Source organism: Aquarana catesbeiana, linkage group LG06, assembly GCF_042186555.1.
Source record: "Aquarana catesbeiana isolate 2022-GZ linkage group LG06, ASM4218655v1, whole genome shotgun sequence".
NCBI classification, from domain to species: Eukaryota; Metazoa; Chordata; class Amphibia; order Anura; family Ranidae; genus Aquarana; species Aquarana catesbeiana.
The window spans coordinates 130,536,543-130,549,811 of record NC_133329.1 but is presented as its reverse complement, the minus strand read 5'-3'; the positions used below and the strand labels follow the sequence as shown (position 1 = coordinate 130,549,811).

Sequence of the window (13,269 nt, the reverse complement as noted above, 5' to 3'; positions counted from 1 at the left end):
TAGAATTGGATCACATGGATGCTCTCACCTATGTGATCCAATTCCTGTGTGAATTAAGTTTACACTGACATCTGAACCAATCTGGGGGTGTCATTAACACTGTACTGCCACCCCTAGCAGTTGGCAGAGGGTAGTGTGAACTGCCTACAGGAGAGATGCAATGTGGAACCATCGCAATGCCAACATCACGTGTGAGCCTAGGCTTAAAGTCAGAACCCCTGCGTTATCAATTGTAACAGGGGTGCTGCTTAATTTCAAGTCCCAAACAAACCTTTCTCATGACCTCTACATAGTCCATCCCCCTTCAATCCATCATGAATGCTGCCGCCAGACTCATCCACCTTACCAATCGCTGTGTCTGCTACTAGTCAATCCCTCCACTGGCTTCCGCTCACCCAACAAATTTAAGTCAAAATACTAACTTACAAAGCCACCCACAACTTAACCCCACCAGCTACATCACTAGCCTCAAAATACCAACGTAATCATTCTCTTCGTTCCTCTCAAAACGTCCTGCCCTCTAGTCACCTCCTCCCATGCTTGCCTTCAGGACTTTTCCAGAGCCTCTCCACTTCCATGGAGATACTTACCTCAATCTGTAAGATTATCTCTTACACTTAGACTATCCCAAAAACCCTCCTTCAGCCCAACCCACACCTAACAACCGTATTTTAATTCTCCATCAGATCACACCCCCCCCCCCCCCCCCCCAGTTAAATATTTTTGTTTCACTTGACCCTCCCTTCTAGATAGAGCTTACAAACAAGCAGCGCTCCGATTCCTCATGTATTGTATCTGTCTGCCCTCATGTTGTGAAGTGCTAATCAAACTGTTAGTGCTATATAAATCTTGTATAACAAATGTTCTTTTGAATTCAAAGTGTATGACTTCCATCATCCAGATAATTCTACACCCCTTGTGAAAGTAATACTGCACTCAGCCAATGCAGCAAGTAGCACATTTGAAATAACCAATATAATAAAAATGATCTATCCATCTTATTTGGCAACTCTAGAAGTATGTTCATAAATTTTTTTTTTTTGTATGGTTTTTCTGCTATAAACCATACAAAAAAAAAATCCTAAACAAAATAAAAAGGCCATAAACTAACCCCTATTTTGTAGACACTAACTTTTAAGCAATAAAAGCTTGTGATCTTTACCAAAAATATATACAAGTATGTATCAGCCTAAACTGAGGAAAAAAAGTAGATTTTTGGAGACTTTATAGCAAAAAGTAAATGTTTTTCAAAATTGTCACTTTATAGCACAAAAAATAACCACAGGTGATCAAATACCACCAAAAGAAAAAGCTGTGGGAGTCAATTTTGTTTGGGAGCAATGTAATTTAAAGCGATGCAGTGCCAAATTGCAAAAAGTGCTCTGGTCTGGCCAGCCAAATGGTCTAGGGCTTAAGTGGTTAATGGGGGGGAATCCTCCCAGCTAAGCCATTGTATTCTGACAGCTGAGAGACTGCCACCATCAGAATACACTGATCAGTGCTGCTGTCTACAACCTGCAGTGCAGCTAAAGCAAGGTAAACCTAACAGGGCAGTTGATCTGCCAATTCAAAGTTTAGTCTATCCCTGCCAAATATCAATCCATTTATGGCCAGCTTGAGATATTGCATAAACTGGCTGTTCTGAAACTTTACTGCCACTCACCTGCATTGGCCAAGTTAGTACACTGGCGACTGTCATATTCAGCCGGCAGTACTAACAAATGAAAGCCATTGAGTGAAAATGGTTGGTGTAATGCAATTTGCTACAGCAGTACAGGCTTTTAATAGTAAAACAGGAGGTGGAGTTTTAAAATGAGCTGTCTGTCAAAAAAAAAAAAAATTTTAGGCCACGTGCATGTGTAGACCAGACCTTGCAGCAGTTCTAGGCTGCTGTCAGAAATTGGCACATTTAGGTCATATGGGATGCTACGAGTACAGAACAGCTCTAAGTAACCCACACTGAATGAAGAGGGGCACCCTCCCCCCAGAGTACACTTTAATGTGTATTAATGCATTTGCACAATTTATTGCAGTGAAGCCAGGCATGCAGGAATCAAATAACCAAGATGCATCAAGAGCTTTTTTGGGTAGCACTCAATACTTAACCCATCACCTGCTTGCATTAACTTATACAAATGCCTGATCCAAAAGGGTGATCAGACTTTACCTTTTATACTTTTGCTCACCATTCCATTCAGCCAGAGCAAAGACAGATCTGCTCTGGACTCTACCACCCTTTGAATGTCCCAGCATATACCCCCATTACACCATACCCACTTTACACCCAGAGGCTAAACAGTGGTAGGAGGTGGAAAAAAATAAATAGCTAGTGGGAAATGCTTTTGTAGTTATTAACAGCCTGACCAAACCTAAAATATAAACCATCCAACACTATAGGAAATATGAAGCAGTACCCCACCAAACAGCCAAATACAATCCGCTTTCCAGCACAACTTTTGTATTAGAGGGCTATTCTATATTTAGGCAATAGCAAGTTAGAGTGACAGCACTAGTGTAAAATAAGTTATGTGGAATTAATCACAACCATAATTATGGACTACACCAAAATGCTTATTTACACAAGACTGGTCAGATGATTTAACACGCAAAAGAGAAACTTCAGGTAAGCAGATTTATTATATTTAAAAACTGTTGGAACATTTTTCATGATGGGATAAACATATCAGACACTTGCACACCGATACCAAAATGTGCATCTATTTTGCATGTTAAAAAAAAAAAATTATATCATAGCATGCTGTAAAGAATGCACCAAGGTCCGGGTGCACAGCTTACCAGACTACTTGTCTTCAGCTAGCTCCTAGATCTAAAAATTAAGAACTCTGAATTTTGTCCAGACCAAAAAAAAGAATTTTGGAAAACCTATTATGTTTACCCACCAAAAACCCTAGCACCATGTGGCATGTCTAAATGTAATACTACCATGCTCAATTTTTTGTAATTCTTTGCCACTAGTACAAATTGGCCAAAGCTGTAGCAAGCAACTTAAAATCCCCTATGTGGGGAGCTTTGTTTCAACCCAACTCAATCTCAAGACAGCAAGACCATTGAGGTAGTGGAAAGTTTATTTACAATGGAGTTACACTGAAATATACCAAAAGTATGGAGAGAATGGAGCCAAGGCATGCAGACTCTTAATGGGCAGGGCCACAGAAGTAGACTAGCTGCAGATACAAATTTTCTGAAAAACCTGAGGAGTAAGGGAATGTCATATAAAATGTGTACTACCAATTTACTGTCAACTACTCTACAGTTAACAAACCCTTTATAAAATAAGGAGACATCACACTTTATGTACATTTGTAAAAAAAACAAAAAAAAAAAAATCTAAGATCAAAAACAGCTTCCAGAAAAAAAATAAAAATTAAGCACGTTCCCCACGGATTCTTCTTGCTAGCTGGATGTCCTTGGGCATAATTGTTACTCTCTTTGCATGAATAGCGCACAGGTTGGTGTCCTCAAAGAGACCCACCAGGTATGCCTCACTTGCTTCCTGAAAACAGAAATTGAACTAAATCAGTATAAAGAGTCAAAAGTCAGATTATTCACTTTTACATGCTTTGTTCATACACACCTGCAGAGCACCAATAGCTGCACTCTGGAACCTCAGGTCAGTTTTGAAGTCCTGAGCGATTTCTCTCACCAGACGCTGGAATGGAAGCTTGCGGATCAGTAGCTCAGTGGACTTCTGGTATCTCCTAATTTCTCTCAAAGCCACAGTACCAGGCCTGGAAAAATAAATAATAGTCATTAATACCAGCTCCATATCAAACCATGCCTGCTATTTTACATATCACAGCAGCATCCACTGGTGAGCCACCCAACATTAGATGTTACTTCTTTCTCCATCCTTACCAGCTAGTATTCTTACATTTCTCTCTCTAATGTGACCTCAGTGCTAACAGAAATGGCAAACTGACATCACTGGTTGTAAAGATGCCAGTTGCTTGTCCTCATAGTGCCCAATGTTGTAATGCTATGGCTTAAGGCAGGCTTGAACCACTCACAAGCTTAATTTTAGGGCAATTTGTGTCAATTCTGCATTTTGCAAAGGCACCTTTTTTTTTTAAAGACTGACCTACTACAGTATAAATAAAACATCCCAACAGTAAGCCAGTTTTAGCCAACTTAACTTTTAGTTTAATGTTAAAGTCAAACATTAACACAAGTCACTGAAAACCAGCGATTAGTATAAGCACAGCCCCTGCACATGCCTATAGAATCTTAGCATTCTCTTCCACCTGAACGCTGGCCAGTTTATAATCAAGCAAAGCTCCCAACAATGACTCCCTAGTGTGGAGATTTCCTCCAAGCCAAACCCCTCACATTCCTATTGGCCCACAGAAGTGTGGAAGGAGGTGGGTAGCTTCCATCACTAAAGTTCTGTTCAATCAGAACACCAACATTGTGGATGTATACTAATAAAGTTATGCATGTTGAGGCACACCAGTGGCTGCATTTCATATCAAACACTCAGTATTATGTCAAGTTCTAGAGGCACAACCATATCATTGATTTTAGCAAGAGCCTCACTGTTTGCTAGGTCACCCTGCTGCCCAGCCACCATTTAAATCAAAACAAGTCATGTCATGCGTGTCAGCAAGACAGACAAAGCCATGCCCACAACTAAGTGGGCCCCAAATACTACAACCAACGTTAAACTAAATGATGAACACATGGTTGGAGGGGCTCCTATTATGTCATGTGCATGCTTTAGTTACAAGAGGTTGTTAGACAGGCTGTAATTGCTAGCCTTTCTGAATGTCAGACATGTTGGCTTCAACAAATGTCAGTGACTGCACAACTGACAAGGAAACAGTTAAGAGCACCAAATTAGATCTCAATGCTTGTCCTGGGACAGGGACCCAAGTACTGAAACCAGACAACTAGCATTTTCAGAAGATAGTCAGCAACTTCAACCGCTTTCTCCAAGGAATTACAAGAACCCAGTCATGTCAGCACAAGCGGGGCCACCAATACAGAATGACATTACAACACTTCACAGAAAGGCATGCACTAAAGCACATGTGGTGCGCCACCACAGATGTTACATGCACCATGTCTGATGCATAAGGTAGCCTATTCAGTTGAATAGGCTGCCTTACTACAAGTTAACACTTGACATTACCACATACAACGCAGTGCAATAGTGTCACATACATCTCAAGGCAAAGGTCATTACCTGTATCTGTGAGGCTTCTTCACACCTCCAGTAGAGGGAGCACTTTTCCTGGCAGCTTTAGTAGCCAGCTGCTTCCTGGGAGCCTTTCCTCCAGTTGACTTACGGGCAGTTTGCTTTGTACGGGCCATTGTTTAGCAAAATCTAAAAAAAAAAAATATATATAAGAATACACATTAGTAAGTTCTGCAATTCTCCCATAGCTACTCATTAACAGCCATGCAGGTTTGGTTTAGGCAAAATTGATGAATTTTATCAAACATGTAAAAATACAGAAACAAAGCAAACTTGAATCTTAACCTCTTCCCATCCACGCTATAGCCAGATTACAGCATGGACCTACATTGCCAAGAGGCAGTCAAAAGACATCCTCCCCTTTGCATGCTCCCTGCAGGCCATGCTCTGATCCAAGTCAATGAGACTCAGATGATCAGAGTAAGGGGCCAATCCTTACCACATGATCAGCTGTCAGCCAATGACAGCTGATCATGTGGTGTAAAGATCAGTAATCATTTTTTCTCCTCAAAAAGCCAAACAGTCCCAAAGAGGAACAGCCACCTCATCTGTACCCCCAGTGCCACCTATCAATGCTGAATGCCACCAGTGGTGCCAATCAATGGCCCATCACTGCCACCTTATCAGTGCCCACCAATGGCGAAAAATTACCCGTTTGCTAAATTTTATAACAAAATATAAGACGGTTGTTTTTTCCTCCAAATTGTTTTTTTATGAAAAACACAGGTGATCAAATACCACCAAAAGAAAGCTTGGGGGGGCTGCAGCATTCCTCACCATCTGCAGTGTGTGCAAACACTACTGCTCAAGTTGGTGCTCTGGGTCTCCAGTGTGCTAAGAGTATAAAACATTGATATAGCTGTAAAGTGGGGGAACCCACAACTTAGGCACTCTGCCTATAGAGCCCTACTGAAAACTGACATTTCACCCCTTGATGCATGGTCAGCTTGTCTCCTGCAGCCACTTCCAGCCTACATGCATTTTACCATAGTAAATCTCCCAGGTGGCTTTCCTGATCCTAACAGTTGATCATACCAATGTGTAGCCACATTTAAACGGTGACTGAAAAAGCAGAACATAAGTGTTTTCACTTTAACAGAAGAGAACAAAGACCTTTGTGGTAGGATCACTAGGTATTTTACTAAACCTACAAGTGTAAAAACCATTTACCTCAAAATTAACAAAAGAAATGGATTTTTGGTTTACATATACTTTATAGCTAAGCTGCTTCTGTTTAATCTGCAACTGCTATGTTGCTGCACGTGACCAGTTATGACAACTGTCAAACCATTTGATGGTTTGACAGTTGGTTAACACAAGCAAATGTGACAGTTAATCCAAGCATTCCAGAAATGTATTTTTTGAAATGGATGGGTTTAGTTTTGCCTTACTGTTTAGTGGCTCTTGGCTTCAGCAAAAGAGCAGCCTCCAACAAGAAGAAACAGGAGCAATGCTGGAGGCAATTTACAGAATGGTAGCATAAAATATTGTGAAATGCATGTTCCTTGCTAAACATTTATCGGGTAAAGTTCATGTGATTTATAGTGTGAGATTTAGTGTGACAACACAGCTGCAGTGACATTTTAGAGGCCACCAGTAAGCAAATACATTTTTTTTAAGCACCAGCAGGAGAGGAAAAAAATAAAAATAAATATATATATATATATATATATATATATATATATATATATATATATATATATATATATATATATATATATATATTCACACCACATGCAGTCCAGTGTTTTATAGCAGGGTTTCATCTGCAAGATGACATAAGAAACAAAAAACCACTGGAACACATTGGAGAGGATTAAAGCTGGATACACACTATACAACTGCAAGGGCCTATCTGATTGAACACAAAAGGAAATTTTAGGGTTGACCTCAGTTTTATGAAATCTAAATAAAGTTGCATAGTGTATATCCAGCCTAAAATGCATGCATGTAGAAACACATCAGGACTGAGTTTGTGGTGTGAACTAGTCGTTGAACCAGTGTGCAATGCATCTTTAAAAAAAAAAAGGAGAGATTAGAACAAATCCAATGACCAGCAACAAAATTGGTAAAAGGTCTGAGTGATGACATGGAGAACACTTCACCAAGATCATGGCCACATGACCTCAAACTAGAGCATTCAAAGGTAATCTTAGTAAGCATTTTCACAAAGCAGCAGTTGATGCATGGAATAAGCTTCCAACAGAGGTGGGGAGTCAAAATCAAATTGGATTAACACATGCTTGGGAAAATATATATAAAATACAAAGCATAAAAACAAGGCAGACTGGGTGGACTACCTAGTCTTTTCTGCCATCACTGTTCCTGTATAAATCCAGAGCAATATGCAGCTGGTGCTTGAGGATGTGGCTGTAAATCAGCAGTTCTGACTCTAGGGAAAGAACGAGAAAAAAACCCCAAACAAAAACACACAACAAAAAATTAAGCCATAAAGGCCAGTGAAATCTTCACACAGGGCTGTTGCGACCTACTTTGTTGCTTGCACCATCTATTGCAGGAGCTTCCATAAACAAGGGCTGATTTGCTCCTCATCTACAAGCTGAAACTGGAATCTCCCTAAAAAAAAGTTGCCACCCCGTACAGAGTGATGATGATGATGAGAGTGGAGTGGATGACACAACACAGGAGGGAGGAGGAGATGGTGGGAATGCGGCGCGCGCTGCGCTCAGTGTCTCTCATAGAAGTCAGTGCTCTGGCGCCCCCAGCGGCGGATCGATGTCATTGCACCTTCCACTCACCCGCCATTATGTGATCTCTCAACAGCCACGAAAAGCAGTAAAATAAACATTTTGAAGTGAAATGGAAGTTCCCGGTGTGAGTGTCCCGGCAGGGAAAAAAAAAAAATGCGCCCCGTGTCGGCCACAGCCGGGGTGTGTAGGCAGTGTGGGGGGGAGGGGAGGTTTCCCAATCAGAAGGACAGAAATGCGGGATCCGCCATTTGAAACACGACAAGAAGGCTTGTTGTTGTTTTCCGTCCCCCATCCCGGTGTATGATCCCGTACGGATCCCGGGGGGCACCGGGGCCGCTCTCACCCAATCAGGGACAACACTAAGGGCCCCCCGCTCCACCTCCACCGATCCAGGGGCCCCAGCCACCATTACAGGGCAGCTTCTCCTCACGTTCAGCCTCTTCCCTCAAACGACGAGACAACATGGCGCCCAGCGAGCTCCGGGAACACGGGAGGAAGGGGGGGGGGGTGAACTTACCGTCTGACCCCGCGACCGGTACCTACCTAACCGATACCGGCACAACACCGTTAAAACACCAGCATAGTGCCCCCCCATACCGGAAAAAATATTTTAAATAAAAAATGACCGGAGGACACCGGAACCGAATTCGGTAACCCTACCGCAAAAATAAAGAAGTCACGGTCCTAAATATATGTACTAGAATGAGAAGAGCGCGAACCCATAACCGGAACCGGCGCCAATGGCGCGCCGCCGCAGTGCCCACTTACCGAGCAGTCCCGAGATCACGATCCAGACGGTCAAACGAGGCAAGAAATAACGTACGGCTGTGCCCGCCACCCGCTCTTATATACCCAGCGCTACGTCACCGCTGACGTCTGCTCTTTGTCTCCTAGCGGGAAGGCAGCCATTGGCCGAGGGCACATGAAGCGCTCGGGGATTGGATAGTTGGAAGAGTGCGGCGAAACGAGCCTCCCGCCCCCCCCCTTTCCCCGCTCTGCCTGTGTGGTGGCTCATAGGAGCACAATGTGAGAAATCACAACAAGAAAAGATGTGAGGAGAACGTGTTTGTGGCAGCCTCACTTATCGATGACTGGAGTTATCACAATAAAAACGATATTATCTATCAGTTCTATGAGAAATAAAGACAGTGTGATATCATTATCCCAATGCTTGTGCATGTCTCCCAACTGTCCTTTATTTAGAGGGACCGTCCTTAGTTTGAAAATAAAAACTCTTAGGCCCCATTCACACCTCTGTTGCATTTATTTTCACTCTATATTTGGCCCCTTTTAATGTGTGACCCCATAGGGCAGCATATCCATTTAAATGGGCCACCATACACGCGACAAACAAGTCAAAAGAAGCTTTCTGGGAGGCGAGCTTTGTGCGTTTTTATACTTCACATTTTTACAGGACTAAAATGCGCGTTTCCTAGACGCATTTGTGGTGCCAATAACACTTAATAGTACCGCAGGCATGACACATGTTTTTCGTGCCGGTGTGAATGGGGTCTTAGGGTCAGCTGACATGCGAATCTCGCAGGAACGTGCTGGGTGCAGGGAAAAGCACTGCATTTGTGATCTGTATTTAGGGTGTCGTTAGCAATATGTTGACACTCACAGCAGTTTGGAACGCAGTGCGTGAAACATGCACAGAACGCAAGTTTCCCACACTGCATTCCAGTGCGAACAAACCCTCAGTCTAGGTTCACATCTATGGGGGCTGCACTTGATGCATTTTTCAGGCACGTTTTGCTGTGTGTTTTGTGTTTTTAAACCCTCGTTTTTGATGCTTTTTTGCATGTAGTTTTCATATATTTTGGGTTTTTTTTCTGTTTAAACAAACTGTATATAGCTGGTTGCTAAGGAGCGGGCTGCCACGTCCTTAACAACCTATGAGTCTTCAGCTTTGCCCCCCCCCCCTCGCCCCAAAGAACCTTGTCTCCATGCTGAGGGCATGAGGCCTGGTATGGTCCAGGAGGGGAGGGGGGCGCTCGCTCATTCCCTCCCTTTCCCTCCCTTTCGGGCTGTATGCTAGGATAAGGGTCTGGTTTGGATTTTGGGGGGACCTCACACTTTTTTTTGTTAACTTTGCCGTGGGGGGTCCCAAAGGGCCTCATATGAATTTGGGGGGGACCACACCATTTTTTTTTTTACATTCATCTGTCAGTGAGGAAGCCCCCTGACAGCTAATGACTCATCGGTTGTTAAGAACGCTGTGGCCGGCTTACCGGACGCTCCTTTGCAACCAGCTATATACAGTGTTTTTAAAGGGAAAAAAAACCCTGCAAATTGCATCACAAAGGCAACACTTGGTGAAGTCTATTGCATGCAAAACGCAGGGAAAAAAAGTCCCTGACTCTTTCCAAAAATGCACCGGCTGTAAAATGCATAAATGTAAACCCTAGGAAACCATTGTAAATGGACTGTAGTGCGTTTCTGCACACTGCAAAACGCACTACAAAACGCGTAGGTGTGAACGTAGGGTTATTGTCCCTCATTCCTCATCAAATGTCCCTCTTTCAACTCTGGTATAACATTTTTTAAAAATAAATGTCATCTTCAACTGCCAGTGTTATTTAAATGTTGTTGTGTTAGAAATATGTTTATTGACGATTTTGTGTAAAAAAAAAAAAAAAAAAAAAAAAGAAAGAATACATTTTCCTTTTCTTTCCTGCATTTTCCAAAAACTTGTGGCAAAAAATAACCTTTTCAAAAGGACTCACCTCGGAGTGTTTGCTTTCCCGAAATAGGGTCATTTTGTGGGCGTTTCCATTGTCCTGGCACTCCAGGGCCTCCAGAAATGTGATGCGTGGTCAGGAAATTAGATGCCTAATTTATGCCCTTTGAAAGCCCAAAAGTTGCAGCTTGGATTTTAGGCCCTCCATGCAACTCGGTCAGGGCTTGACAAATTTGCTTTGAACCTAGTAGCAAGTAGTAACAAAAAAGTTAGGAGCCAGTTTTTTTTTTAACAAAGCTTTTTTTAGCCTTATGAAGGAGGTCTAATGCTAGAATTATTGCTCTAATTCCAGCATAGGCGTGGTGATATGTATTGTGTATCGCAACCAACGTTTTCAGGTGTAGACACCCTAAAGTGTGTGTTTAGGTTTGTACATGCATATATGTGGGGGCGGGGAGGCCTCAATTTTTTTTTGGGGGGGGGGGGGGGATTATATGTGCTTGGTTGTAATTGTAGATTTTTACACTGAAAAAAAAATCGTTTTACTTTTTTTTTCATCACCTAGGTGACAAAGTCCTCTATGTGGTGATTTTTTTGTGACAGGTTCTAAAAGACCCTGGATTTCTCCCCTGTGCTCCACTGAATGTATTGCAATGCAGATCTTACTACTTTACATTCTTTTCCCAGTCTTGATGGCCAGGGAAACTGTCAATGGGGACCCGGAAGTGATGTCATACACGTCACTTTTGGGTCAGCAACAAGAAGGGGAGGAGAGTGGACATGTGTCCGCTCAGCTCCCTCCCCAATACTCAGCAGGTCCTGGGCCCGGAGATGGGAAAGCCAGGCCCGGGATAAATAGCCAAGGGCATGTGGGGTGTGTGGAACAGCTGATTTGTCCTCGAGGTGTTCACCATGTAGCCCTTGGCGGTGATGCTCAGTCCTCCTCCAGCCCAATCATCTATTACCCGCCGAACTCTGGTACAGCGTTGCATGACTAATTAATTGCCATTAAAGCATGACAGTGCTAAAATCTGAAAACTGGCCCGGGCAGAAAGGAGGTGAAAGTGTCTAGTATCGAGGTGGTTTAAAAATGCTGCTTGTTTAAATAAAAAAAATTAAACAATTTCCCATTTATCAGGGCAGTATATATTTATAAATCCTTAAACACACTGACGCATTCCTGTGCGATTCACATGCAATTCAATAGGGGGAGGTTTGAGCCCATTTATTTTAAATAGTCTCAAATCACACTGCACTACACCAAAAGTAGTGCATGCACAACTTTTAGAAACACACTGCAACCCTACCAACTATGTAAGTATGTAAAATAATGGAAAAGTAGAGGATAGAAAAGGCCTAGAACGTTTTTAAACAAAGGGTCAGTTTACTGTCCTTCATATGGTAGGAGGGCCAGACAATGGGCAGCAGGAGTATTAAATGCATCACAGGGTAAACAATGCCCCAGGCTGGGGGGATCAGTGGAAGGAATTGTGCCTAGGGGCAATAAAAATAGGCGGCTGATTCACGGCTTTTATGACTGCTCACCTAAAACTTACTGTACCTTGGCAGCTGGAGGGGTTCGTACACATGCCACAGCAATTTAAATCAGCATGTCAGGTTTGAATGGTGGAATCCCTGCACAAATTCACGTATTGAAGTCATGGAGACCACACTTAAACCCAAAACCAAACCTGGTATTTACATGTAAAATCCCTCTTCGGATAAAAAACAATGAGACAACAGTATTTCCTGTACCCCATTATTGGTGTCAAGTGAGGAATGGTGCCCTATCATTGGTGTTAGTGGGGTAATAGTGCCTGATAGTTGGTGCCAGTGGAAGCAATAGTGCTCCTGCATAGTGTTAGTGGGAGGAATAATGCCACATCAATGGTAGATGTCATAGGAAAAAACACATGAATGTGAGTGATATATATTGCTGCCACCCCAAACGGGTTATAATGTGGGGAAATCTCCCCCAGCTGGAAAATCTGCCCCAGTTCCTCCCACTAACATCAATGGTGGATATTAGTGGGAGGAAATGTGCCCCTCTATTGGTGTCAGTGAGCGTTTCTTGCCCCCATGGTTGGTATCAGTGGGAGGAATAGTGTCCCATTGTTGGGATCAGTGGGAGGAATAGTACCCCATCATTGGTATCAGTGGGAGGAATAGTGCCCCATCATTGGTATCAGTGGGAGGAATAGTGCCCCGTCATTGGTATCAGTGGGAGAATAAATGCCCTATTATTGATATCAGTGAAAGGAATATTGCCCCATCATTGGTATCAATGGGAGGAAAAGTGCCCCATCATTGGTATCAATGGGCAGAATAGTGCCCCATCATTGGTATCAGTGGGAGGAATGATGCCCCATCATTGGTATCAGTGGGAGGAATATTGCCCCATCATTGGTACCAGTGGGAAGAAAAGTGGGCTATTATTGGTATCAGTGGGAGGAAAAGTGCCCCATTATTAGTATCAGTGGAAGGAATATTGCCCCATCATTGGTATCAGTGGGAGGAAAAGTGGCCTATTATTGGTATTAGTTGGAGGAAAAGTGCCCCATTATTAGTATCAGTGGAAGGAATATTGCCTCATCATTGGTATCAGTGGGAGGAATAGTGCCCCATCATTGGTATCAGTGGGAGGAGTGGTGCCCCGTCATTGG

General features: G+C 42.9%; 1 protein-coding gene across 1 annotated transcript; it reads right to left on the bottom strand.

Annotated features, from left to right (window-relative positions):
• Positions 1–3,068: 3,068 nt before the first annotated feature.
• On the bottom strand, positions 3,069–8,835 carry LOC141148920 (histone H3.3A). The gene is made up of 4 exons (XM_073636800.1): positions 8,695–8,835; positions 5,204–5,344; positions 3,596–3,749; positions 3,069–3,514 (listed from the first exon to the last, which is right to left on the bottom strand). Exons 2-4 carry the CDS (start codon positions 5,329–5,331, stop codon positions 3,386–3,388), a joined length of 411 nt encoding a protein of 136 aa, XP_073492901.1. The 5' UTR covers positions 5,332–5,344; positions 8,695–8,835; the 3' UTR covers positions 3,069–3,385.
• Positions 8,836–13,269: the final 4,434 nt, after the last annotated feature.